At 51.1% G+C, this 27,917-nt stretch overlaps 2 protein-coding genes across 2 annotated transcripts in view; one reads left to right on the plus strand and one right to left on the minus strand.

Annotated features, from left to right (window-relative positions):
* The first annotated feature begins 7,468 nt into the window (after nucleotides 1-7,468).
* On the plus strand, nucleotides 7,469-10,238 carry Znf768 (zinc finger protein 768). The gene is made up of 3 exons (XM_057778441.1): nucleotides 7,469-7,547; nucleotides 7,736-7,868; nucleotides 8,148-10,238. The coding sequence occupies exons 2-3, from the start codon at nucleotides 7,781-7,783 to the stop codon at nucleotides 9,761-9,763; spliced, it is 1,704 nt and encodes a 567-aa protein (XP_057634424.1). The 5' UTR covers nucleotides 7,469-7,547; nucleotides 7,736-7,780; the 3' UTR covers nucleotides 9,764-10,238.
* A 5,393-nt stretch (nucleotides 10,239-15,631) lies between these two features.
* Nucleotides 15,632-27,917, minus strand: part of Itgal (integrin subunit alpha L) — a 37,025-nt gene continuing 24,739 nt past the window's right edge. The window contains exons 19-31 of the mRNA XM_057777749.1: nucleotides 25,876-25,929; nucleotides 25,614-25,684; nucleotides 25,147-25,288; nucleotides 22,457-22,567; nucleotides 22,010-22,089; nucleotides 21,828-21,914; nucleotides 20,547-20,622; nucleotides 20,164-20,277; nucleotides 19,901-19,957; nucleotides 19,710-19,808; nucleotides 18,951-19,046; nucleotides 18,245-18,355; nucleotides 15,632-15,976 (exon numbers count right to left, since the gene is read on the minus strand). Coding sequence (XP_057633732.1) covers nucleotides 15,809-15,976; nucleotides 18,245-18,355; nucleotides 18,951-19,046; nucleotides 19,710-19,808; nucleotides 19,901-19,957; nucleotides 20,164-20,277; nucleotides 20,547-20,622; nucleotides 21,828-21,914; nucleotides 22,010-22,089; nucleotides 22,457-22,567; nucleotides 25,147-25,288; nucleotides 25,614-25,684; nucleotides 25,876-25,929 — 1,266 coding nt within the window. The 3' untranslated portion in view covers nucleotides 15,632-15,808. The remainder of the gene's footprint in view (nucleotides 15,977-18,244; nucleotides 18,356-18,950; nucleotides 19,047-19,709; nucleotides 19,809-19,900; nucleotides 19,958-20,163; nucleotides 20,278-20,546; nucleotides 20,623-21,827; nucleotides 21,915-22,009; nucleotides 22,090-22,456; nucleotides 22,568-25,146; nucleotides 25,289-25,613; nucleotides 25,685-25,875; nucleotides 25,930-27,917) is intronic.

Consider the following 27,917-nt stretch of genomic DNA (forward strand, 5'->3'; position numbering starts at 1 on the left):
CCTAGTGACTTAGATTCTTTGTCCAGACACTCAGGAAGAGCACTGACTCTCGAAAGCTGTTCTCTGACTTCACATATGTGCCATGATATCCATGTACCCCCTGAAAATATTTTAAAAAAGAAAATCAAACCCAAGGATGTAGCTCATTTGATACAGTGCATGCCTTGCATTCACAGAATCCTGCATTGGACCCTGGCTGCCTCCCTGTAATCTGCTCGCTGGGGAGGTAGAGGCAGGTGGACCCTGACACCTCGTGCCTGTAATCTGCTCGCTGGGGAGGTAGAGGCAGGAGAATCGAAAGGTCAAGATTGTCATCAGCTACATGAATTGGAGATCAGTGTGGGATACAGGAAACCCTGTCTCAAAACAATAGAAACAGAACAAAACAAAAACACCCGTGAGGGCCGGGCGATGGTAGCACACGCCTTTAATCCCAGCACTCGGGAGGCAGAGGCAGGCGGATCTCTGTGAGTTCGAGACCAGCCTGATCTACAGAGCTAGTTCCAGGACAGGAACCAAAGCTACAGAGAAACCCTGTCTCGAAAAACCAAAAACAAAAAAACAAAAACAAAAACAAAACAAAACAAAACAAAAAAACACCCGTGAGCTCCAAACAGCCCTTAGTGCCCCTTAAGAGCACTGGAGTGAATCTGCTGGAGCAGCACACGAGAGAACCAGACAAAGGAAAGGCCAGCCTGAGATGAGAGGCTTAAGTCCATCATGCTGTCATCAACAAATGGGCACTGGACTAAGGTTAAGGGACTAATATTGAAGCTAAAAGGAACCTTTTGTTTTCTGAAGCTCTCAGGGTCTTGTGAGTCTGTTGTCTGTTCCTTTGTGATTGGAGTTCAGTCTAGCACAGGTGATGGAGCACTCCCGCCTTGGTGGTGCACTCCTGCCTTGATGGAGCACTCCCGCCTTGGTGGAGCACTCCTGCCTTGGTGGAGCACTCCCACCTCGGTGGAGCACTCCTGCCTTGGTGGAGCACTCCCACCTTGGTGGAGCACTCCCGCCTCATTGTGAATACCATCCCAGTGAAACATCTGTGCTCAGCACTTTAATTATTATTTTGTGTGTATGGGTGTATTTATGTGTGCATCTGTGCTCTCTCTATGTGAGTGCCTAGTCATTGCAGGCCAGAAGAGGGCATCAGGTCCCCTGGAACTGGTGTCACAAATGGTGATGGACACTCCAGTGATAGACACACACACACACACACACACACACACACACACACACCTGGGCCCTCTGTAAGAGCAGCCAGTGCTTTAAACTTCTGCAGCTCCTCAGTATTTTTTTTTTTTTTAATTCATCTATTCCTGTTTCCAACTTCCTTGGAAGGATAAAACCAAGATCTTCCAAAACACAGGGTTATTTGTTTGTTTGTGGTGCCGGGGTTCAGGCCCTCACACACACTGGGCAAGTGTTCTCCCAGCTCCATTTCCAGTCGGAACCTCAGAAAGTCACAGGAAACTTGGAGAAAATGCCCTGCTCGGGTAGAACAAATCTGACCCCACCGAGGTCACCCTAAACTCCAAGCTTTTTTCTGGGTGATTAGCTCACATGCCACCTTGTCACGGGACATGGAATTCCAGCTTGCTGAACCAGTTCCCCGTTCAGACTCAAGCCAAAAGTGCCGCTATCTTCAGCCTGTCAATTACAAGGTGCCAAACTTACTATTTTGAGGTCCGAGAGCTCTCAAGTTTGCCAGGCTTGCTCAGGGCCCAGAAACGTGACCCAAATCCTTTACTTCCTGCTGTTACCTAACCTCCCATTATTTAATTGATCCTTTCTTGGGTCATGAGACCCCTTAAGTCCAACCACACTCATTCTCAGTTCATTGATCTTGGTGATTGCCCTCTCCAGAGGGCTCTCGCTGTTATGACGTGTGGAGGTTCTGCTACAGCGGGATCTTAAGCCAGGAGGAGGCGCTCCTCACAGCTTCCCTGGCCTGGAGAGCAGCAGATACAGTGTTCCAACAGATCCCAGCCAAATCTCCTGTAAGATTTGCATGTCTTTCCAGAAAGAGGGCATCAAAAGAAGCTGAACCCTCCTCTAGGCTATCCCTTGGAGACAGTGAGAAAAACCCAAAGATCTCAGACTCATCAGTGGTGTACAGAAAATAATCAATTGTTTGTAAATCACTTACATTTGGGTGGGGGTTCAAGACAGGATTGTTTATTTTTTTTCCTTGGGTGGTAACTGAATTTTGGACCACACACACATTTAGCAAACATTCTACTACTGGGTTTGCTCACAGTCTCCCTAGATTACTAACAATATCCACGACAGTGTAGCTCTATGTGATAAGTATTGGATCCCTGGTTATTGGAGGAGTGAAACCAGAGCGGACTTCCCAACCCTATGTAAATAGTTGACACTATACTGTCTGGGGAGTTCTGGCATGGTATGTTTAGCACAGACAGAAACCACCACCACCCCCAGTGCGGGGAGTTAAACCCAGAACCCTGGGAATGCTAAGCAATCATTCTTTATTTCTGAGTTACATTCTCAACCCTTCGAATATTTTTGGTCTGTTTGGTTGAATCAGTGAGTGCAGAACCCACAGATAAGGAACAGTGGTATTTTCAAAGTAAGGCCCCCTTGCTATAGTGTTTTGTTTTTTTTTTTTTTAAATGTCTCTTGCCTCTTTGCAGTGGAGACTCCTAGGCCATCAGCCCTATCACGATGACATCAACATTCCTTTTCCAAACACCGGATGTGAGAAACCCATTGAACTGGACAATGAGCAGAAGTTGCTGCTGGTGCTCCAGACAAAGACCAGAAGGCCCATGCAGTCTGAACTAGTGGTATAATAGCAAAAATTCCTCACGTAGCAGGGTTCTTGACTGAGTGTGTCTACTGTTGAAGGACATTCCTTTCTAGATCAAGAACTGGAGAGAGAAAATGCAAATCTGCTAGGGAGATGCACTGTGGATGCCAACTGGAGTGTTTTCTACTTGGTTATGAAGAAGAGGAGGAAAAGGAGGAGGAAGAAGAGGAGGCAGTGGCTAGGTATTTAACCCAGTTGGTAGAGTGTTTGTCTAGTACTCATAAAGCCCATGGTATAAAATTTTGGCATGACGTCACATACATTAATCCCAGTACCCTGGAGTTGGGGCGAGAGGATCAACAGTTCATAGAGAATTGAAGGCCTATCTGGGTAAGAGACCATAAGAAATAACAAAAAACAAATAAAAGAGCCTGATCCTTGACAAACAGATCACTACTATAGCTGAACATCTGAGAATCAAAAAACTTAGCAGAATCTTCAGATTTGTTGGGTGTGCAAAACCTTTAATCCCAATATGCAGGAAGCCAAGCTGAAAGTCAGTCTGATCAATATAGTGAGTTCCTGGCCAGCAGGGCTACCTAGGGAGACTCTATCTAAAAACAAAAATAAAAAAGTTTGTGCACTTCAGCCGGGCGGTGGTGGCGCACGCCTTTAATCCCAGCACTTGGGAGGCAGAGGCAGGCGGATCTCTGTGAGTTCGAGACCAGCCTGGTCTACAAGAGCTAGTTCCAGGACAGGCTCCAAAACCACAGAGAAACCCTGTCTCAAAAAACCAAAAAAAAAAAAAAAAAAAAAAAAAAAAGTTTGTGCACTTCAATTTTCTCTAGAGGATGTCTGTCAAAGATCAGACCTTAAAAACAATTCTTCCCTCCCTCCCTCCCTGCTCCCTCCCTCCCTCCCTGCTCCCTCCCTCCCTCCCTTCTTCTTTTGGTTTCCCTATGTAACCTTGGTTGCCCTGGAACTCTCTCTGTAGACCAGGGTGACTTCAAACCCAGAGATCCGCCTGCCTCTGCCTCCTGAGTGCTGGAATTAAAGGCGTGCGCCACCACTCTTTGTTCAATGCTGGGGATTGACTCCAGGGCCTTGGTTATGCTAAGGAAACATCTGCCACTGAACTACATTCCTGACTTGCCTTTAGTCTTTAAACCAGTCTCTAGGCATAGAAGTTTGTCCCTGTTAAAGTTTGAGAGCTCCATTTCTCTCAATAAAATATCAGTTCTGCTGAGAATATAGCCTAGTGGTATAACACCTGCCTAGCATGCACAAAGTTCTAGATTACATCCCAACGTTGGGAGGAACTCTCACTTTCAGTCTGAGGACATACAAGAATGTCAAAGGTGGCAGGACCTGGGTCCAATCCCTAATACCTCAAATGAGCGTATAAATAAACCAGCAAAGTAATGTCAAAACTGTCATTTTCAGAGCTGGAGACGTGGCTCATCGGCGAGAGTTGCTCTTCCGGAGGACCTAGGTTCTATTCCCAGCACCCACGTGGCAGCTTACAACTGTCTGTTAGTACAGTCCCAGGGCCTCCACGGACACTAGGTACACACGCGGTACACAGACATATACGCTGACAAAAGATCCATACACATGACATCATTTTTTAAAATGTCACTTCCTTTTAGTTTTGTCAAGGGTAATGATTCCAAGGTGAGTCCCAAATGTGTCAGGTGAGTGGATAATTCACACAGACTCCTCATTTCCTTCGTTCTCTCAAAGGGCTTTCCCTGTGCCATGGTCTTTTCCTGAGACCCTGAAGTCATGCTGGTGTATATAGGCCCACAGCACCTGACACCTGCCTTTAGAGGAGTCTCCTTTGAGTGCAGAAAGGTGGTTTCTTGCAAAAGTCTTGGACACAGAGAGCCTCTTTCCAGCAAGGGCCTCGCAGTGCTGCCCAAGTTGGTTGGACCGAAAGCTGATGTTGGCTGCAGAGAAGATGCTACCTTGGCCTTGCTAGACACAGAATATGCACGGGGCCCTTCTTTGCCACATAGTGGTTAAAGAAGTCCAGTAGACCTTTGCCATCTCAGGCCTTTTTCCCCCCTTAGATTAGTTGCTGCTGAGTTGTGACTCTCATGAGAGAAGTCTTTACTGTCTGAGTAGATTCACTGCTGTGCGTATATGGTGAGTGATAGTTGGCTCCTTGTTGAGTGCCCTTTGTACAGACAGATTCCAAGCCAGGGGCAGACTGGCCTCTCTAGGTACCAGGGAGGCGGAAACGTTGCTAGATAGCTGAGTGCAAGCAGTAGGCCGTATCAGAACATCGGCCTGAGGACTCTGTGCTGTGCTTTGCAGGACACCCTTGCTTGTCTGAGTGAATCTTCTGATAGTTAAGCAAGTTGGAGGTTACACTGTACAGGTGTGTTTCTTACCTGTGGGTGCTCTGGGAATAACCGTTATGTAGGTGCCCCATGCCCAACTCTACCTATTACCAGGGCACTTTCTAGTAAGTGTGTGGGTGCTCCCTAGTGATTTTAGGGCAGATGTTGCTATAGAGAGCAGCAGGGTGGAGCATAAAGATCTTTGTGGTCATGCCCACAAGCTTCTGTTAGCATGGTTTTTCTACAGTGCCCTCCCCCCAAGGTTGGCATGGAACTTAGGCTCCTTCTGTCTCAGCCTGCCAATCGCTGAAATTTTAGTCCTTCCCCACCACGTCCCCCTCCCTGGGATCTCTCTACTTGACATATGCCAAATGTCTGCTTCCATCTTTTCTCAAGAGAAAGAAAAATGCCGTCTCTCCTTTCAACCAGTTTCTTCCAGTTTGTTTAGTTACGAAACAAAAAAACCACAGATGCTGCACCATGCAAATGGGAGAGTTTGACTCATTAGCTGTCAAGAATGCTACCAAACTTGTTTTGGCAGAAGAATAGAAAGTGACTAGGTTGGACATTATCATCTCCCCAGGGTCACATTCTCCAGCTTTCAAAGCCACACCTAGCCGGTGTTTCCTGGTTCCCTTCTGTTTCAACTGCTGGTGCAACTACTCCCTGCTATCTTAAGGGGAAAGCTTTTTCTTGTAGATAAGGGAGAACAGATGGAGACATCTGGAAGAGTCCAGAGCAGAGAGAGGAAGAAGACTGAACATGGCCAGCAGACTGGACAGGGGCTATCTGCAAGAGAGGGAACAATAGTGGGGGTGGGGGGGCAGAGAATAGAGAAAACACAGTGAGAGAAGCAGGAACACAGAGAGAAGTGGAGGGGGGAAATGGGGAGGGGGAGACGACAATCGTCTAGAATAACAGGGTTATAAGGAGAATGAGCAGCTGGGGGAGAGAGGCCTGAGAGCTGAAGGGAATTTAGGGCAGGAGAGATGACTAACACTAACAGACTCTGAAATGTGACATTGCCACAGGTAACCACTTCTCCCCTCTGCCAGAGGAAAGGGAAATGACTCCTTTTGGTAGAGGGGAACCAGCTTCAGAAAGTCCCTAAGGACTGTTGGCTTTTATCTAGCTGCCAGAGAACCTCCTATAGTCCATGTTGAGCTCATCTCTGGGTATTTGGACGCCTTTTGTGGTTTGGGGTACTGGAGTTTCCTTTGAACTTGATAGCTTCCTTCCAACTCTCCATGCAAGCCAGATGCCTTAAAGGTTGACTCCCTTCTGTCGGGTTCCCTTCTGGAACTCTTCAATGTCACCCTCACCTCGGAACTATCCTGCATGCTTCAGTGCGGGAAAATCCGGAAACCAGGGATTAAACAGAACTCAGGATTTGTGAAAGTGAGCATCGCTGACTGACCCCTCAGCACCTGTAAAACCTGAGGTTAGAAGGAAACAAGGAAACGTGGGGGAGTGTCTAGCCTAAGAGTCCTCGGCTTCCATTCTTCATAATACAGGACAAATGGCGCGGGGGAAAGTTTTGAAAGCACAGAGCGAGCTGGCGGGGAGACGCCTGGCACCTCCTACTCACATTCCTGCTGGCATTTCAGGCAGACAGCAGTTTGGAAAGACTTGAGCACCCTCAGCTCAATGAGACCAGGAGCCTGGGAGACCCGCGATCTAAGGAGGTGGGAAGTGGCGGCCAGAATGCCAGCCCTAGCGGCCAATCGTCGGCGGAGTGGGCGGAGCCTCGCAGCGCGGAGGCGGGGCTGTCTCTCTGGCAACGAGCCGCGGCGCGGGGGGTGGAGGACGTGGGCGGGGGAGTGGGCGCGGGTGTCACCGCCGTAGTTGGGCTGGCTGGCGCGTTTTGGGCTTCAGAACCTGGAGACGCGGTCAAACGAGCGGTCGCCCACGTTCCCGGGGCCAGTCCGAGTGAACCCCGAGGCTGAGGAAAGGAGCTAGCCGCCTCCCCCGCTGGCGCTAGGAAGCGTCGCTCCTCCTCGCTGACCTTGGTCTCGCTTGTCGTCTCGCCTTTGGCCACACTCAGTGGCCGGGCACACGGTCCGAGAGGTCTGCAGATAGGTCCCTGGACAGGCTGAGACTCGCGATGTAGGCACACAAACTGCTGTCGTCCTTCCCTCCGCCTCTGGGGCGTCGGGTCGCCCCCACCCCAACGCCCGGGCGAGCCAGTCCAGGGTTAATGCCAACGAGTTTCCACCTCCAGCCGCTCCTAGAGAGGCCGCGGCGCGAGCCAGCGGGGGAAACTGGCCAGGGACGGACACTTCCTGTGGGGGGGGAGGGGACGGGAGAGCAGTAGCCCAGCCGGGGCTTGGGGGGGGCAAGACGAGGGGTCTCGGGCTGGGAGCAGTGGCTGGGGACGGCCGGAGGAGTAGATTAGCCTCTTCGCCTCCGTGGCCACGACGCGAGGGCCGGTGAGGGCCGCAGGACAATCCGAGACCTTGGGAGGGGGGCGGGGCCGCGGGCAGGGGCGGGGCCGGAGAGGCCCAGGGTCAAGACGTCCGGCCTTCGCGGCCCGAACCAGGCCACCCGGTCTCCTGGGCGGCTCTGAAACGGCGGGTGGCGAGGGCTCGGGGCTCCGGACACTCGAACTGGGTTGCAGGATCGTCCGCCATCGCCACGGCCGCTGCCCTGGGAGCTGGCAGGGATGGAGCGGGAGGCGTCGTCGTGGGGCCTCGAGCCTGGGGATGTGCACAGTCCTGACGAAACGGGCAGCCCCGAAGGGTCTCTCAAAGGTGAGGGAAGGACCGCGCCTCTTCGGAGTGTACCAGAAAACAGGGCTGTGGCCTGTGGGAGGAAAATAAGGCCGGAAGCACAGACACTTGGGAGTGGGGTTGGGGGTGGAGACTTGGTGTCCCGGGTCTTTGGAGAGGAGGTGGTAAATTTCAGCACCTCGATTTAGGGCCAGCGACCCCGCTTGGGGAGTGGGGAAGAGAAGTGTGTGGCAGTAATGGACCCAATGACCTTCCAGACCCACCAATCAATCTATTTTCTATAATTCTCTGATCCCACAGGCAACACAAATGAAAGTGAAGGGGCAGTTTCTCAGCAAGAAGACCGTGGGGACTATGAAGTTGAAGAAATACCTTTTGGGCTCGAACCCCAAAGCCCAGAGTTTGAACCCCAAAGCCCAGAGTTTGAGTCCCAGAGCCCCAGGTTTGAGCCTGAAAGCCCAGGGTTTGAATCCCGAAGCCCTGGGTTTGTGCCCCCAAGCCCTGAGTTTGCACCCAGAAGTCCTGAATCAGATCCTCAGAGCCCCGAGTTTGAATCCCAGAGTCCCAGGTATGAGCCGCAAAGCCCTGGCTATGATCCCAAGAGTCCAGGCTATGAACCCGGGAGCCCTAGGTATGAACCCAAAAGCCCTGGATATGTATCGAAGAGCCCCCAATTTGAATCTCCAAGCCCCGGGTATGAATCCCAGAGTCCCGGGTATGCACCGCAGAACTCTGGAGATGAAGCTCGGAACCCAGAGTTCAAAGCCCATAGCCCCGAATTTGAAACTCAAAGTTCCAAATTCCAGGAAGGTGCAGACATGCTTCTGAACCCCGAGGAAAAGAATCCATTGAGCATCTCCTTAGGAGTGCACCCCCTGGACTCCTTTACTCAGGGGTTTGGGGAGCAACCCGCAGGGGCACTGCCTCTAGGAGCACCATTTGATATGCCTGCAGGGTCCCTGCTGGCCACACCCCAGTTTGAGATGCTCCAGAATCCCCTAAATCTGACAGGGACCCTTCGTGGTCCAGGCCGTAGAGGTGGCCGGGCCAGGGGTGGGCAAGGCCCCCGACCTAACATCTGCGGCATCTGTGGGAAGAGCTTTGGGCGAGGCTCTACCCTGATCCAGCACCAGCGCATCCATACCGGCGAGAAGCCTTACAAATGTGAGGTGTGCAGCAAGGCCTTTTCCCAGAGCTCTGACCTCATCAAACACCAGCGTACCCATACCGGCGAGCGGCCCTACAAGTGTCCCAGGTGCGGCAAGGCCTTCGCAGATAGCTCTTACCTTCTTCGTCACCAGCGCACACACTCTGGCCAGAAGCCCTACAAGTGCCCACACTGTGGCAAGGCCTTCGGCGACAGCTCCTACCTCCTGCGGCACCAGCGCACCCACAGCCACGAGCGGCCCTACAGCTGCCCAGAGTGTGGCAAGTGCTATAGCCAGAACTCATCCCTGCGCAGCCACCAGAGAGTGCACACTGGGCAGCGGCCTTTCAGCTGCGGCATCTGTGGCAAGAGCTTCTCCCAACGCTCGGCACTTATCCCGCATGCCCGCAGCCACGCCCGGGAAAAGCCCTTCAAGTGCCCGGAGTGCGGCAAGCGCTTTGGCCAGAGCTCGGTTCTGGCCATCCATGCCCGCACCCATCTGCCAGGCCGCACGTACAGCTGCCCCGACTGCGGCAAGACCTTCAACCGCTCCTCCACCCTCATTCAGCACCAGCGCTCCCACACAGGCGAGAGGCCCTACCGCTGTGCTGTGTGCGGCAAGGGCTTCTGCCGCTCCTCCACGCTGCTGCAGCACCATCGCGTGCACAGTGGGGAGCGACCCTACAAGTGTGATGACTGTGGAAAGGCCTTCTCGCAGAGCTCCGACCTCATCCGCCACCAGCGGACCCACGCAGCCGGCCGGCGCTGAGCAGTCAAGGGTGGGGAGGTGATGGGCGGAAGAGAAGGGGTCAGGAAACTTAGAGAAACCGCTTGAGAGGATAATGGAAAAGCTGGAGAATAGAAAGGTGGAATATTCCAGAAGACGGGTCAGGGTGCAGGAAGTCATATGCCCTCGAGAAGTATGAGAAGTGGGCTGCGAAGAGGGGTTGGAGGGAGGCCAGACAGGCAACAGGAAGCCCCAGGAGAGATCCATGCTGCTTGCCTCCGCAGCAGCAGCAGCGTCTCCTTCGCTGGAGGCCTGTCCTGGCAGAGTACTGATGGGGAGGGGGGAGGGCAAGGGAGTGTCACTGAATTAGAGTAGGGTAGCGTAGATTGGTAGCTGCTGAGACCCTTGTGAAACCAGGAAGAAGGCAAAGGGTAGGTAGGTGGGGGGTGGGGCCCAAGGGGTAGGGCCTGGGCCTCTCAGAGCAAACCCCAGTCTACCTTGTCTTCCTCAGGCTTTGGAGCCCTTTGAGTTCAATAAAACTTTCATGTGGTAAGAGACTTGTCCCTAAGATGTGTTTGTGGACAGTTCCCTGAACAGTGGGAGACGCCAGTCAGAACTGCAGCTCTGGGTCTTGCTCAGAAATCTTTTGTGCTCAGTGGTTCTGTGGGATCTTAGCAGCCAGAGTTCAGGGCATGGTTTATTTGCCTGTGGACACCGAAGTTCATGTCCTGCTCTTGCATGCTGCATACATTCAGAGTGACTGGTTGCAGGAGGGGAGAGGAAGTCCTCAACTCTTTCTAAACAACGGATCTGTGCTTAGGCCAGAAAACACCAGGGTGCTCATACCTAGGTACAGCTGTTTCCTGTCACACCTGGCTTAACCCCACCCTGCATCCCCAGTCAGCACTTCAGTAGATCTCCCTAGGCTCTTGAGACTGGGGGGGGGGGGGAGCGGGGGGGGGCGTACCTGCTTGACCACTCCTCAGTGCCTGGCCAGCTGGGATCGGTTGGTCACAGGTCTGCTTTCTCTGAACCCCTGTATCAACTGAAGGGACCACCTTGCCATACCTGCTTTCCCATCCAAGTTCCAGACTCGGACTGATGCAGATCTAAGATCAGTGAGACTGGAGGATTCTGGGATATGGACTTTTGTGACCTTAGCAGAGGAGGGCAGGTCCCACCTTGGGAACAGTGCTGTTGGGGGCACATTTTGAGGGAGGGCCTGATGGAGCCCTCTGAAGGTTTACTCCACAGAAGGGGACACAGTCACGGAGGTCAGAGGTTGCTCAGTTACTATGCGACTAAGACCAGATTTGACATTCATACTACATTTACCTAGCTCCACCTCTGCCTGGAGCTGGGCCACATGGGCACATTTGAGTGTCTTTGCTCCTTGGGTTCTGGTGTCATTCCCATCCTCAGGGCCTTCAAACTTATAAAGAACAAATAACTTGGAAGGCCATTTCGCCTCAACTCTGGAAGGGACATCCTGATCAGTTCCGTTAGCCTGGTTTTCAAAGTTGAAAGTACTTTTGGAAGTAGACCATTGTTGTTCAAGTGAAATCTTACAGTAATTTAAAGACTTTTATGAACTTCATGCAAGCAGCCACTGCCCAGCGGCCACTGCAGCCGCCCCCTTCCTTTCTTTTTTCCTGCTCCTTTTGCTCCTCCTTTTTCTCCTGAAATGGTATGTCCAGCTAGCCCAGGCTGGTCTCACACTCAAGATCTGGCTGTTGGATTATGCCGAGTGTTAAGAGTACAGGTGTGCTGCACCACACCCAAATTATAGAAGCTGGGAGTTGAACCAAGGCAAGGGAGTGCCACAATTAAAGTAGCACCCTGCTTAGATGCCTTCCAGTCACATCTTCAGCTCTGTACCCAGTGGAGCTGTATCCAAAGACTTCATACCTAGCTTATTTTATTTTATTTTATTTATTTTTTGAGACATGGTCTTTCTGTGTCACCCTGGATGCCCTGGTATGGTTTTTTTTTTTTTTTTTTTGGTTTTTCTATTTATTTATTTATTTTTTTTTGGTTTTTCGAGACAGGGTTTCTCTGTAGCTTTAGAGCCTTTCCTGGAACTAGCTCTGTAGACCAGGCTGGTCTCGAACTCACAGAGATCCACCTGCCTCTGCCTCCCAAGTGCTGGGATTAAAGGCGTGCGCCACCACCGCCCGGCTTTTTTTGGTTTTTCGAGACAGGGTTTCTCTGTGGTTTTGGAGCCTGTCCCGGAACTAGCTCTTGTAGACCACAGAGAACTCACAGAGATCCGCCTGCCTCTGCCTCCCGAGTGCTGGGATTAAAGGCGTGCGCCACCACCGCCCGGCCTGCCCTGGTATGTTTTATGTAGATCAAGCTGGCCTCAAATGCACAGAGATCCACCTACCTTTGCCTCCCAAATGAAAGCCATGTGTCATTATGCCTGACTTCATGCCTGGCTTTTAAATATTCAGTTCTTTTGTTTTATATTTGGATTTATTTTTTATAGGACTGGCGTTTGAGTTCAGAGCCTTGCATTTGTCAGGCAAGTGTTCCAACACTGAGCTATATCGCTAGTTTCAAATATGTACTTTTAAATATATATATTTTTGAGACAGTCTTACTATGTGGTCCTCTTTAACCTGGAACTCCCAATGTAGACCAAGCAGGCCCCAAGCTCTCAAGTTTCCAGCCTCTGTGTCCTGATGAAAATGCTTTTTTATTTTTATTTTTGAGACTGGGCTTTAATCTGTATCCCCGGCTAGCCTGGGTTCACCGTGTAGCCCTGGGAACTCATGTCTGTCCTCTTGCCTTTGCTTTCCAGTTCTGGGGTTGCAGCTGAGCGCTCTGCCTTGCTTGGAGTCAGGTTAGATAGATAGATAGATAGATAGATAGATAGATAGATAGATAGATAGATAGATAGACAGATGGATAGATAGATAGACAGATGGATAGATAGATAGACAGATGGATAGATAGACAGATAGATAGATAGATGATAGATAGATAGATAGATAGATAGATAGATAGATAGATAGATAATAGATAGATGATGATAGATGATAGATAGATAGATAGATAGATAGATAGATAGATAGATAGATAGATAGATGGATGGATGGATGGATGGATGGATGGATAGATAGATAGATAGATAGATAGATAGATAGATAGATTTTACTCTTTATGTGAACAAGCGTTTTTGCCTGCATGTGAGTTTGAATAATAAGAATGTGGCCGGTGCCAGAAGCAGGTGTGGGATCCTCTGGAACTGGAATTACAGATGGCTGTGAGCCACCGTGTGAGTGCCAAGAACTGAACCTGGGCCCTCCGTAAGCAAGGAATGCTTTTTCCTCAGCCCAATGTTTCTCCCTAATGATTAATGCAACAAGTGTTCTTAACCACCAAGCTGCTTCTTCAGCACCTAGATTTTTATTCTTAGATCCATTGTTCATTTTGTGTGTTTGTATGTGAGAGTGTGTATATATGTAGACATGGACATGACGTGGCTGTGTGTAGCTCACTTGTGGAGGTCAGAGGACAGCTTTCAGGAGTCTGTTCTCTCCCTCCTCTGTATGGTCCTAGGAGTTAAGTAAGGCAGGTCATTAGGCTTGGCAGCAGGTGCCTTCAACATGGTTATACCCTGAGCCAGTCTCCATCTTCAGAAGTCCAGCTGAGCCCAAAAAAAGCTTTTCGACAAAGCTTTCCAGCTGAACTTGAGTGTTAACACGCCCTCACAGAGGGGCGGGGCGGGCCGGGGACCTCATCTGAGTGCCCAGCTGTGCCATACCACCTGTTGCATATGACTGTGCCCCAGTTGCACGTGGCCTCAGAGGCTGGACTACCTAGATTGGGGAAGACTGAGACAGGTGACGCTCTGAGTGTGTAGCCGTGGGAAAGTCAACAACCCTGCTAGGTTAAGACTTTGCTTGCAGCCTTGTCTTTGGAAGGAGCACCCATATTCCTGTAGGTAACCCTCAGCTATGCTCTGGAAGGAAGGCCACTAAACTCATTGGTTCCTAGCGTGACCATTGTGGAACAGTGCCTGAGCATATGTGTTCTTAACAACTGAGCCATCTCTCCAGTCTCTTTACTCCCACATCCTAAAAAACTGCCAATTGCTTAGCCTCTTCTTCCATTTAGTCTCTTTCCTATGCTTCCGTTCGGAATTAACCCACAGTGTTAGCTGCAGGTCAGGGTTGGCCGCCTGAGGGCCATGATGGCAAAGGCAGAGACGGATGACGAGACCTGAATGGAGACCTCCGTGAAGGCTCGTGTTATTTGAAGACTTGGTCCGCAGTTGGTGATATTGTTTAGGAAGGATATGGGACCTTCAGGAGGCAGAGCCTCATTGGAGGAAGTGGGTCAGGGGTGGGTTCTGAGTTTTTATATCCTCCTTCACATCCTGTTTGCTCTCTGATTCCAAACCGCCCGAGCAGTGGGTCAACACTTAAGCTCCTGCCTCCTGGCTCCTGCCTCCTCTGCCACAGTCGCTCATAGCCCTTCTGGAAGTGCAAGGCAAAATAAACCTTTCTTCTGGAAGCTGCTTTTGTTAGGGTGCATTACTGCAGCAGCTGCTGCAAAAAATCAAGCAGAGAAAGCAAAACCTAATACAGGAGAAAAGAGGCAGGGTTGATGATTGTGGCTCTACTTGGTAAAAATGTAGAGGAATATATTCCTTTCTATGAGCTAGGCTGGAATGCTGAGCCAGGCCCCGCACGGGACCATCAGAACTGGACGTAATCCCACACTTACGTAATTTCACACACGATGCAGGCATGTTGTGTTCCTTCCTTTTCTGTTGCCGTGACAGACTATCACACTCACGGCAACTTACAGAAGAAAGTTTATTGGGCTCATGGTTCCAGAGGGTAAGAGTCTATCACAGCGGGAAGACACAACAGTCAGCGACTGGCAAGACAGAAGGAAACAAGAGGGCACATCAGCTGTAAGCACAAAGCAAAGTGAGGACTGCAGGCGGGGTAAGGCTCCTCCCCAGACAGACTTCTTCAAGCAAGGCTGCGCCTCCCCACACCTCTCAGAAAGTCCCTCCAGCGGGGGACCAAGTGTTCAGATGCCCGTGTGAGGCATCTCTCATTCAAACCACTATGCGTATGCTTTGTGCAGGGGGCTCCTTGAGCTCCTTCTGTGTGGGAGCTGGGGACTGAGCAGGGTGTGAAGGAGTCTGGAAATCAGAGGCTTCAAGGATGCAATGTCTGGGGCTCATCCATCCTGTTTCTCTCTTACCACAGCCTTCATCACCAATTTAATGAAACTGTATCAAGTACCTCCTACATCCCTACCCTGTGATGTCACCAGAGATCCCCAAGGTGAACAGGATAGATATGGATGCACTAACTTCAAGGAGCTCACTGGGAGGCAGGGATTAAAACATCAAAGAGAGGACGAACACAGCCTGGGAGACAAGAAACAAGTGCAGGCTGCTGCAATGCTCGCTCACAGTGTGGACCCTCCCTTGCAGGACAGGAGGAGGCAGGGATGTTCCAGGCAGAAGAGGACACAGGAAAGGCTGCAGTGACTGCAGACGGAGAGAGCAGGAAAGAGTGGGAAACAGGCAGGTTATCTGCAGCAGAGGCTGGGAGGACCACTGGGCCTGCTTTTGCAATGCCTTCTAAGGCTCATCAAGAATTTTGTCTTTGACTCAAGAAGAAGGCACCTGCAATAGCAATGCAATGGCACAGGTGGGATTTGCAGTCTGTCAGCAGAGCCCAGGCTAGACCCTAGGCAGGAGAGAGCGTGCGGCAGATCCAGAAGGCTGGGACATCCGGGGGCAGTTGGGAGGACCGGAGTGTAACAGGATCCTGGAGATGACAGTGTCTTCAAGTTTAGATCAAAGATTCTCTCTGGGAGCCAGTAAGGCAGGCTAGCAAAGACAGGGCTTCGCCTCTGCCACCCCCCCCCCCGGCCTCCCTCCGCAGAGTCTTATCCCACACCTGTAGATAGGTAGGAGCTCTATGCCCACAACAAGGAAATTTAGGGCTAGGAACAGCCATGACTAGCCAAGGATAGGGTACACAGCGTCACGTGGCTGAAGCTGGTTAGTGCCAGTGCTCTCGAGTCTAGTCCTGGGCTGTTGGAGTATCAGACCTAGGCCTCAGTGTCCTTGTCCCCCTCATGGAGGGGCTCTAAGCAGCCCGGATCTTTGGTCTCTTCTCCAGATGCTGCCAGAGGGTCCGCGTCTTCGCCAGGGCTTCCGTTCAGGACACTTCCATCGGCCTCCATCTTCTCCTTCAGGTTCCTTTTGAAGAAGCCAACCTGTCAGAAATATACAGAGTGGGCCGACGTCCAGAGACCAGCAGCCCCTGCAAGACTTGAAGACACCCTATGCCACCAAATAAGATACACTGCAGCCACATGGCGGCTGCTTTGAGGATGGGGGTGTCTGCATGCTTGCTGCTTGGAAATCGGCCACACAAGCCTGTTGACTTGAGTCTGGTCCCCAGAGCTGCAGTGGAAGGAGAGAGCACGCTCCTGAAAGTTGTCCACTGACCTCTACCTGGGCACTAAGGCATCCTTCCCCTGCCACTCCCACCACGGTGTGGGAGGTCCTTCTGTATCTGGGTTGCTTTTATTGGTTAGTGAATAAAGCTGTTTCAGTCAGTGGCTTAGCAGAATTGAACTAGATGGAAAAATTGAACTGAATGCTGGGAGAAAGAAGGCGGAGTCAAAGAGAAGCCATGTAGCCGCTGCAGGAGACAGACACCTGGAACCTTGTTGGTAAACCATGAGCCTTGTGGTAAAATATAAAATAATGGAAATGGGTTAATTTAAGATATAAGAGTTAACCAGAAATATGCTTAAGGTATTGGCTAAACAGTATGGCAATTAATACAGTTTCTGTGTGGTTATTTCAGGTCTGGGCAGCTGGGAAATGAATGAGCGGCCTCTATCAATACTACCAATTGTAGGAAATTTTAAAAAAATTTAGATCCTTTTTTATTTATTATTATTTTGTGTTTATGAGTGTTTTGTATGCATGGTGTGTGAGGAGGTGGTGAGCCTCCATGTGGGTGCTGGGAATTGAATTTGGGTCCTTTGCAAAATCAACAAGTTCTCTTAACCACTGAGTCAACTCTCCAGCCCACAAATAAAAGCCATTTTGGTTAGGCATGGTGGTACATGCTAGCACTCTGGAGTCATACATCAAAAATTCTAGGCAGTCAGAGCTACATGGTGAGATCTTGTTCCCTCCATCCCCCACAGAAAATAATAAAATGAAAGAAATAGATATTTTTTTAAATCTCCTAACTACTTTAAAAAGCTTTAAGTTTGGTAATTTATTCTTTAGACTCATTAGATACACCATGCCATATATCAGCCAGGCTTGGTGGCCCAAGATCACAGTCCCAAAATTCAGGAGGAAAGACAGGAGGATCTTGAGTTTTAGCCATACTGGGCTACATACTGATGCTCTCTGTGGGGCCAGAAACAGTGGTGCACGCCTTTAATCCCAGTGCCCAGAAGGCAGAAGCAGGTGAATCTCAGTGAGTTCAAGGCCAGCCTGGTCTACAAAGCCAGTTCCAGGACAGCCAGAGCTGCTACACAAAGAAACCTCATCTTGGAAAACAAAACAAAACAAACAAACAAAAAAGTTTCCTGTGGGCTAAGCTGTAGCTTGATTGACGAGCACTTGCTAGGAAGCAAGCCCAGCAGGCTGTGTGGCTCTACCCCGTTTTTTGTCTCTCTCCCTTATCTTTTTTTTTTTAATTGTATGTACATTGGTGTTTTGCTTGCATGCATGTCTGTGTGAGGATGTTGGATCCCCTGGAGTTACAGACAGTTGTGAACTGTCATGTAGGTGCTGTGAACTGAACCCAGGACCTTTGGAAGAGCAGCACATACTCTTAACCTCTGAGCCATCTTTCCAGCCCCTCTCCCTTAAATTTTGAGACAGTGTCTCCATAGGCACCTTGTGCTGACCTTGAGTTTGCAGAGTCTACCTCTGACACCCGAGAGCCGGGACTGCAGTGTGGCCGTGGCAGCAGGCTTCTTTTCTGAAACTCTGGAGCCTTTCCAAGGGAACACCTGTCCTCTGGCCCTCTCTCTTCCTAACTTTTACTCTTGTCCAGATTTCAGCTCAAATGTTGCCTCTTCTAGGTGACCCCTCTCCAGGTCCTCCAGCCAGAGTCAGGTACCTCCATTACATGTTCCAGAATACACAGGCCCTGGTATAGGCTTCATTGTGCTCACTCCTGTCTGTGTTGACCGTGAACTTATATGAGTGAGGGCCATATTTATATCTCAACAGTAGCTGTACCAGAAGGTTCTCAGTACGTGCGTACCTCCTTTCTCTTCCCCCCTCACCCTCATCCTGACTGGGCCTGCATTGAACTGAGTGACAGTTCACTTGTTCTTTGAGTCTTACAAGCCTATCTATAGAAGGATGGGGTGAGCCGAGGCTTATGCTGTGACTTATACTCCCCGGTCCAGTATGCTCCTCCCTGGTGCCTGCCAGCACCCTCCCCACCCCCACCCCCCTTGCCTTAGCTGTCTTGGCAATGCTTAACCATTAAAAGTTCCTACCTTGTAGAGCGCTAGGAAAATCAGCGAGAGAAGCACCAGCCCCCCAATACTGCTGAGCACATACAGGTGCGTCATCTCCTTCTCATAGACCACGTCAACCTTCATGAGGACCTGGGGACGAGAGCTAGATGGGGGGAAGAGACCCTCAAAACGCCCCTGTGTGCCTGGTCCACCCCCAGTCTTATCTCTTATGCGTGGGTTGCATCATAGCGTTGGGCTCTGGCCACAGATCCTTTTCCGTAAATGTGTCACCCATTGCCCTCGCCTGTCACTTGGTCACATGTTCTGCTGGCTGCCCTGAGACTTACATGGTTTGCCATGGTTTGCCAGGGGAAGCACCTCAGTTGGGCACTCAGAGCCCAGAAGAACTTGCTTTCTGGGTTTAAATCCATCTTCTGGCCACACTGAGTCGCCTGATCCCCTAAGCCTGGGCCGCTGTGCTCACAGCTGAGCTGGTGGCCCCTTTGCTAAGGTACCATTGCTCTGATCTTTAGCAGACGTCCGCGTCCATGACATCTCAGACAAGTGACCCTGCGTTTGGTCTGCTTCCCAGTGAAGCGACACCTCCCACCTCACAAGGATTTGGGTTAGAGGAGGCTCTGACTGGGGTCAGAGCTTCCCTTCTCCCATGTGACCCCCTCCTGTGAGCTCTGCATGGGTTCCCAGACCTCTCTGCTGCTGGCTCTCAGGCTTCTGAGGTCTGTACCTGAGCGGTGGAGGATTTGTTGCCGTACAGATGGAAATGCTTGCTGCTGTTGAAGGAGATGGAGACCGAACTGCAGAGGTTGAGCGTGGAGGAGGCCTGTGGAGCGGGACAAGTGTCTGTCAGGACAGGCTCAAGACCCCAGACCTGTGCTCGCTTACACAGGGAAGGAAAGGAGCCAATTCCCTGCCTCATCTTATTTCTCTACTGTGATAGGCTAACGTGTCACTCACTCCTTAGCATCAGAGGGGAGCCTCCTAAAAAGAACATGTAACTACCCGTGGCGACTGTGGTACATGGCCCTCATCCCAGTACTTGGGAGGCTACAGTTGGAAGATCATAAGTTTTAGGCTAGTCTGGCTACACTGTGAGACTCTAACTCAAAGGCAAACAAAGCTGGGGGTTCTGGCCTCGCCTTTAATACCAGCACTCAGAAGCAGAGGCGGGTCCCTCTCTGTGAGTTCAAGACCAGCCTGGTCTACAGAGAGACTTCCAATGTAACATAGAAATCAAGTCTCAAAACACCAAAACCAAAGAAAACCAAAACCAAAATAAAAATTAACAACAGGCCTCCCTGACAAAAACAACCCTATAAATGTCAAACAAATCCAGGTGGTTTGTTGTTCATTTGCAGCTGTGCAAGCCTGGGTGTTATTTAAGAAAAGACCAAAGTAGGGAGCCCATGCAGGAAGACCATCCCCATCACTCCTACGGCAAGTGAATCCTCAATACTCCTCACTGCCAAAGACAAGCAGGTGCTACCTTGATCTCCTCCGAGAGTTCCACTGTCCCGGTCACTTGGATGAGGGTCTCCCGCCTGAAGACAAGTGGGCAGCGGAACAAAATTCCAGGCAGACAAGACTGTTGCGGTCAAGAACACCAGTCAGAGAGGCCCACCATCCCCAGCTTACCGCCCACCTCCAGCCTGGTTCCTCAGCTCACAACACACATACATCAGCTTCATCGGATGGCCTCTTCAGGTCCTCACGGTGGCAAGTGACAGGAGGCTCCTAGGAATTGGAGATGGGTCTTCAGTAGGTCTGAGGCTTCTTCCTCCCCCTCAGAACTCAGGCAGATAACCCTGTCTAGTTCAGACATCACTGAGTCCATAGAACTGAGTCCACCCGTGCACTTTCCCTTCCCACATCTAGCAGTTCAGTGTAGTTGTTCCCCGCCACGGACCAGCTCACTCTGCCCTCTTCTGAGCGGTACTCACCATCTGTACAGTCCATGTGTGTGTGATGGGGCTCTCACTGTGAGGCTGCGGCACCCCAACCAAGGCCTCCAGTGTGGGCATGTTGTGGTCGTAGGCCGAAGGCTGAATCCTCACCTGGGAAAGAGTAGAGACTGAAAAGCTGGAATGGCAGCTACCCCGACCACCACCCAGCCTGCGATCCAAGGCACTACCTGGGTGAGCTCTAGGCCCTGTTATCGTCTAGGCGGTACATAAAGATGGACCACACACAGCCTTGTCCTGGTGCAGGCACCAGGCACGCAAGCAGTGCAAAGAAATACATGCAGGCAAAGTACCCCCACACATGAAAACATAGAAATAATAAAAGAAACTGGCTTCAAGGACCTTCCCATGGAAGTTCGTACCTGGTAGATGTGCTGGACTTGTTGGGTCTTAGGACCTTTGGGGGTGAAGCTGGTGTACAGTGTGGAGTTCTCCTGGCTGTGGGAGAGGTACACAGAGATGGGTAGTGGAAGAAAGGAGTCCAGACCCCGAGAAGCCTCTGAGCCTCCCACACCGTGCCGGGGACTTCACAGGCACCTTGTCACAGGGTCCTACTAAGGCCAGCAGAGAGACAGGACTGAAGCTTTGGGATTAAGGTCATTCCTTGAGAGTCACGTCCTCACTACCACATGCCAGCTTCATTAGGGTCTCAGCTCAGCTTTTTGTCTAGATAACCATTTCTCCGGTGTATCCTCTGCACGTGCAAGTCCTCTGACTCGCGCGATTTCACCCCGCCTGCAGCTCACCTGCTCGCGCCAAGACCCTTCTCACTGCTGTCTCGCACACGCTGCCGGTGGTGGAGCCTACCACCTGCTTTCCCTCTCTGAGCTCTGCCTCCTGCCTTTGCCTAGGCTCTGTTCTCTGTCTCCTTCCTGGCCCTCATCCTGGAAGGCCAAGGCCAACTTTCTCCAGAACCCTCCCTCTCTCCAGCACCTGCTCCATCTTTCACATCAACACCACCATGCTTGACGCTTACGTTCAGAAGCATTGGAGACTTGAGCTCAGACACAGACTCTGTCCTCATCACCTAGAGCCAACTTCAAAAAGCCACTGTGTTCTCTATAGTAAGCAGAACATCCCACTAGAGAGCCTTGAGTCTGCTACTCACTTATGAGTCTGCTCTCACTAGATGCTAAAGGGCTGGAGGGCAAAGGTCACTCAGGAAATGCTCCTACCCTCTCTTCCAGCACTACAATCCCAGGAGGGAGGAAATCCAGTGCAATTGGACACAGCCAAGTGCTTTGGGATCAAACAAACTGGAGGTCCCACCTAGCTGCAGGGCCCTGGGCAACACCGGCCTTCTCGGGATCCGTGTTCAGTACTAGGGTGCAGAGTTGTGAGGCTCCTCACAGTAAGGGAAATCTCAGAGAGAGAGAGAGCCTGCTGCCAGCCAGCTCACTCCTCTGGTGAGCGCTGACCTGAGTCACACACAGCTCCGAAAAAGTCTACTTTGGAACCTTGAAGCCTGCTGTGGTGGGAATGAGTTCTGACTGAACCTGAGACATTCAAGAAGGAAGAGGGCTGGGGTTGGGGGGAGGTGAACCTCACAGTACATGTCCACCTGGGGGACCCTGGGTGATAAGGACACCCAGGTGGGAAGCCCAGGGTAGACGGAGGGGGTGACCGAGCTCAGTAACACTCACTCTTCAATAAGGATGTTGACAGGGTACAGGACCGGGATGCGGGTGGCGGCTGAGTTGTCCTGCAGGAGGTTTGAGTCCTCGTTCTCACTGCAAGGACAAGGTAGAGGGACGCCGTTAGAAGAGCATAGCTGGGCTTCCTGGCCGTCTAACCCCAGCCCAGGCACGCGGCTGATCCTGCTCACCAGTGCACAGTGCCGTTCAGCTCAACAAAATCTCCCCAGGAGCTGTTGAGCAGTGTGTTGAACATCACCCGGAGGCTCACCTAGCAGGGAGACAGAGGTGAGAGAAGACGGAAGACTCTCAGGGGTACCTGAGTGTCTCATGGTCCCGGGGGACTACCAGCCCTATGGTGACCACGAAGTGTGTGCTTCCTGCCTCTCTGGCACTGGGGAGATGTCTCATCCCCGCTGGACTGATGAGGAAATCGGTCTAAGGGACTGAGTGAGGTGTGCAAGCCACAAACTGAATTAACCCAGTCGGGTTTGTCTCATCCCAAATCCAGGCTCAGAGATGCAAAGCAGCTCTGTATACTCTGTGACAGGCCAACCACCTGCTTCCTTTCCCCAGAGCCAGGATCTCCTCCCTGTTTGCCAGCTCAGGCCCTTGTGGGAGGGCTGCCCAACGCTCACCTGTCGGCCTGCTTTGAAGATAGGAGAGCTTACATTGCAGGCCAGTGTCTTGCTCAGGAGTCTCGACTCCTCGGCCACCTCCTGGCAGCTCACAGGTATTCGGCTGTGTGGCTGGGAATGAGGAAGATTTTTGGTGAACAAGGTCCAGGGTCCCCCAGGGGCCACTAACTCTCTGGGCTTGTAGCTCTCAGGACTGTGTTCTGCCATGACACACGCTCAGAGAGGCAGATCCAGAGGAGGCAAAGAGGAAGGCATAGCTGAACCCCACAGTGCTGACTAGCTGCTGTTGTTACTTAAGAGGCTGAGGCAGGTGGACTGTCTGAACCCAAAAGTCTGAGTCCAACCTGAGCAACACTGAGATACAATGTTAAAGAAAACAAGCCTTGTAAAGTGAAATAGGCCAGATATGCAGGACTCATGTCGGGAGCCTATTGCTGTGTGCACGCTAATATGAAAATCCACAGAATAGTATTAATACGCTGACAGGAGACAAGGACAGGGAGTGGCACCTAGTCTTCAGCAGGCTTGAGATGATGTAAGAGTTCTGGAAAGACGGTTGGGTGGCAGTGTGGCTAGACTAGAGTCAGCGAGCTACTTGCCTAGGAGTGGTTAGGACGCTAAAACTTACATGCATTCACAATTTTAAAAAAGCTAAACCGGGTGGTGGTGGTGGTGCGCGCCTTTAATCCCAGCACTCAGGAGGCAGAGGCAGGTGAATCTCTGTGAGTTCAAGGTCAGCCTGGTCTACAAGAGCTAGTTCCAGGACAGCCAGGGCTACACACACACACACAAAAATCTGTCTCAGAAAAAATAAAAGAAAAAGTAAAAGTCTCAACTTGTTTAATCCCCGGAGAGACGGCTCAGCAGTTCCGAGCACTGACTGCTCTTCCAGAGACCCAGGTTCAATTCCCAGCACCTACATGGCAGCTCACATCTATCTGTGACTCCAGTTCCAGGGCTTCTGACATACACAGACACACATGCAGACAATATTAAATGAATATTAAATTAACCGAACAAACAAAAACAAAACCACACACTTAGGGACAAAGAAGAATAATAACAAAAGGACAGGAATGCTTGGCTAGGGATTTATCTTAGTAACAGAGAACTTGTCTAACATGCTCGAGGCCCTCCATGGATTCAATTGTCATTGTTGCAAATGCATGCATGCATACAGACAGACAGACATAAATGCAGTGGCTGATGAACTGTCCATATAAACTCTTTGAACTTCTCTGTAATTTCCAAGTTTCCATAGTGACCACTTACGACTTTTAAAATATTTATTTATTTATTATGTATACAATATTCTGTCTGTGTGTATGCCTGAAGGCCAGAAGAGGGCGCCAGACCTCTTTACAGATGGTTGTGAGCCACCATGTGGTTGCTGGGAATTGAACTCAGGACCTTTCGAAGAGCAGGCAATGCTCTTAACCACTGAGCCATCTCTCCAGCCCCCACTTATGACTTTTAAAACAGTATTTGAAACAAAAGTTCTGTCTGCTCGGAGCGACTGTACCCCAGACTCAGCATTGCAGACTAGTCTCTGACTCACCACGCAGCAAAGGAGGGCTTGCCCTTCTCACGCACCACCCCTCATCTCCGTCTCCACTCCTCAGCGCTGGAACCACAGGCAGGTACCACCCCCTTGCCAGCTGTATTCAGTGCTGGAAGGAACGCAGGGCTTCATGCCTGCTGCGCAAGCACCCTGAAAGGTACACCCTGAAAGTTCTATTCCAAACAACGCACGGCACCGCGCAAACGATGCCAGCCTTCTGCTGGGGCATGTCATTTCATGTCACCAGTGCACAGAAGACACCAGAGCCTCCTTCATGCACTGCTTTTTTTCTCTCTTTCCCTCTTATTTAGTTTTTAGTTTTTTAGTAGTCATTATTTTAGCTGAGCATGTTGACTTCCACCTTTAATCTCAGCACTTGGGAGGCAGAGGCAGGTGGATGTCTGTGAGTTCAAGGCCAGCCTGGTCTACATAGGAGTTCCAGGCCAGTCAGAGCTACATGTGAGAACCTGTCTCAAAAAACAAAACAAAATACATACATACTTACTTGTTTTATGTACATGAGTGTGTAGTTGAATTTGTGTGTATAAACATATGTGCATACACACACACACACACACATGCATCACATACATGAAGGAGCCCACCAAAGTCAGAAGAGGCAACAGAACCCTGGAATTGGAGATACAGCAGTTGGGAGCCCCCATATGTATGCTGGGAACTGAACCTGGGTTATTCGGAAGAGTAGTCCATGCTCGTAAGTGCTAAACCATCTCTGTAGTCCCTTTTAATTTTACTTTTTAAGTTTGTGTGTGTGTATGAGGATGCACACATGTGTGAGCTTTTTACATTGGGACCAGACTCAGGTCTTCATGTATGCATGACAGATCCTTTACCTACTGACTGAACCATCTCCCCAGCCCTATTCCAATTTCCTGCCTCATTTGCAGGGGCAGGGAGCTCTGAAAAGAGAATTCAGGGCCCACGGAGCTAATGCCTCAGACCAGAGTTTAACGAACATCACCAGGCTGAGAATGCAGACGTGACGGTCAGGGCCCTACACATCAGCTGCCATCCCACCTACTCAGCCCATCTGGGATACCCAAAGCTCACTGCAGCAACAGGAGCCGGTGCAGGAACCTACTCAGGAAGGTGGTACCCTTGAGCTCACCTCAAGCATCTCCACCTTACGGAAGGAGAGTCCTGGGGGGAAGCCCAAGCTCAGCTGCACCCAGTAAGCATCTTCTCCCGAGTTGCTCAATGTCCACTCCACAGCAAGGCTGGCAGAGGAAGTCAGCTGCAGGACTCTGGAACTGGGGGATGGGGGGTGACCAGAAAAAAGTCATGGGGGCCAAGATGGCAGGAGACAGCATTATGTGAGGACTTCAGACTTTGGGAGTTGACTGGCCATAGACACCATCCTATGCTCAGGTCCGGGGCCCTGACACTATATAATCCCCGTGTAGCTCTGATAATGAGCCTTTCTCAGAGAAGCAAGGTGAGACCAGAGAGGACGTCTCCTTCCTCGTGGACACAGCCCATGAGTGATCTTTTGACACTGCCTCGGTATTCTTTGCACCTACTTCAGGAAGACAGAACTGAACTAAAGAAGGGGTCAAGGGTCAAGGGCTTACACACCTGGGAGGGGACAGCAGGGCCAGGTTTGCCTCACATTTCTTGTCCTCACCACAGTTCTTCTCAAAAGGGATCTGAAAAGCCAGGACCCGGAAGGAGGCTCAGGTCCCTGACCCAGCAGGGCGGGACAGGACTGGGAAGGAGGCTCAGGCCCCGGACCCAGCAGGGCAGGACAGGGACCCCAGGCCCAGGAGGCTCAGGTCCCAGACCCAGCAGGGCGGGACGGGGACCCCAGGTCCACGGGTCTGCCTCTCCTCCCTCTTACCTCCGTTGTCACTGCGTGGATTGAAGGTCTCAGGATGGGCTGCGTATCTGTGCCCTGTTGAGCATGGAAGAGTGAAGACAGAGTACTCGGGTGAGGGGATAACAGAGGCTTGGGGTTCATCTGGAATGACTGTGGTCTTCTACCCACACCCACAGCCAGGTACACGGTCCTTCTCTGGTGACAGCTTCACAATGGGAGGATGAGGCTTGGGGTGCCTCTCCCTCCCTTTGTCTGGGCTGGGACAAGGCAGACTGTACAGTTCCACCCTTGGCAGGAGCTCCTGGGCGTCCACCATTTGGCCTCACCTGCCTGCCAATGGCCCTTTCTCTGTGGTTTGCCTCTGCTAACACCTATCCTCCTAGGCCTGCTCCCAGACTCCATTTAACCCAGCATTTCCTGAGCTTCTCCTCTAATTCAGCCCTGCAGCCCTACTGGATAATAGGTAATATGAATGATAGTAAAATATGTGGAGAATTGTCAAGGCAATGTCCTCAGCCGGGGAGGAGTTAGGATGAGACACACACAGGGTGGAGAAATGCCAAGGCAATGTCCACAGCGGGGAGGAGTTAGGATGAGACACACACAGGAAGCTTCAGAGCATGGAGAAAGGACCCTTAACCAGGACAAAGACGTGTCCTGAAGCAATGGCGTCCCCGGTAACAGCTGTATCTGGATCTAGAATGCCCACCTCTCTGTGTGTCAAGGGCTTGGCCCCAGCCTATGCTGCAGTGGAAGGTGGCAGAGCCTCTAAGAGCAAACAGCTAGTTGAAGAATGTTGTTGTTGGAGGCAGAAGTTGGCACTGGCACCCCAAGTCTGTCCTCCTCTCTCTTTATGACCCAGCCACAATGACATGAGGAGGGGGCTTTACTGTGCACCCCCCATGTGTGCTCATCATGAGCCCGGAGCAACAGAGCCAACTGATGATCATAGACTGGAACCTCTGAGGTCCTGAGCCCAAAGGAACATTTCTTCTTTAAAAGTTCTCTCTCAAGCTCTTGTTACCAGAACAGACCGCTGACTAGTGCATTACAAAGAAAAGAAAGAGGGGGGTCAGAGGTCATAACAGCCCTGAGGCAAGAGGCAGCCATCTCTCCCAGGAGCAGGAGGAACCAGAGCACAGCACTTCAGAAGGAGCAGCAGAGCAGAGTCCAGGGTCCGAGCCTCGCGGGCGATGCTGGGGCACTGGGATTATATTCTAAAGGTAATGTGACCCTTCTTTCCTAACTTCAGCGGTTACCATGGCTGCATCTTTATGTGAATAGAGGCCTAGTGGTCCCTGCTGACTGATCCCCACCCCCCTCAGCATTCATATAGGACACCCATGGAACCATGAGCCAAATGGGTGTCCAGGGCCCTGACCCCCTCAGCTGTTTGTCTGGAAGAAGCATGGTTCATCACCCATCTCCCTTGACCGTATCAGCATACATCACCCCCATATCCCATCATCATACATCACCCCCACATCCCATCCCGCCCCTGCTGCCTTTCCCTAATCTATTCATTTTGTAAAACCCAGAACTAATGACATTTCCCAAGAAAGGCATGTGACGTTGGCTGTGCCCTCAGGTGCCCTTCTGACGGGCTGAGTTCTCATTAGGGCTGCTGGGGGTCCTTTTCCCCCCTTGCCTAACAAACAGTCTTTTCTTTCCTTTGCTTTCTTTTTATGAACCTGACTGCAGTCTCCCTCCCTCCACACCTCTCAGCCCCCTCCACTTTCCCTCTCCCCCAGATCCCACTGCTCCTCCATTGCCCTTCAGGTCCACACTGCTGCAGTGCAGCCCCACATCAGTGAATCTTCTCCCCATATCTGGTCCCACCCTACGTGGCTTTGGTTGCCTCCATACACACTGGGTATGGATCTGGTCTAGGCCTGGTCCCCGGCATTGGGTTAGGGGTGTGGATAAGACGAGATCACTACAACAGAGAGGTCTCTCTCTTTTGCTTGGTTGGCAGTCTGACAAAGGAACAATACAAAGGCAGTAAGCTACACAATACAAAGAAAGCTCAGGATTTAGGGAATGGAAGCAGGAACCAGGAGTTT

The sequence above is a fragment of the Chionomys nivalis genome, chromosome 8, assembly GCF_950005125.1.
Source record: "Chionomys nivalis chromosome 8, mChiNiv1.1, whole genome shotgun sequence".
Taxonomy (NCBI): Eukaryota; Metazoa; Chordata; class Mammalia; order Rodentia; family Cricetidae; genus Chionomys; species Chionomys nivalis.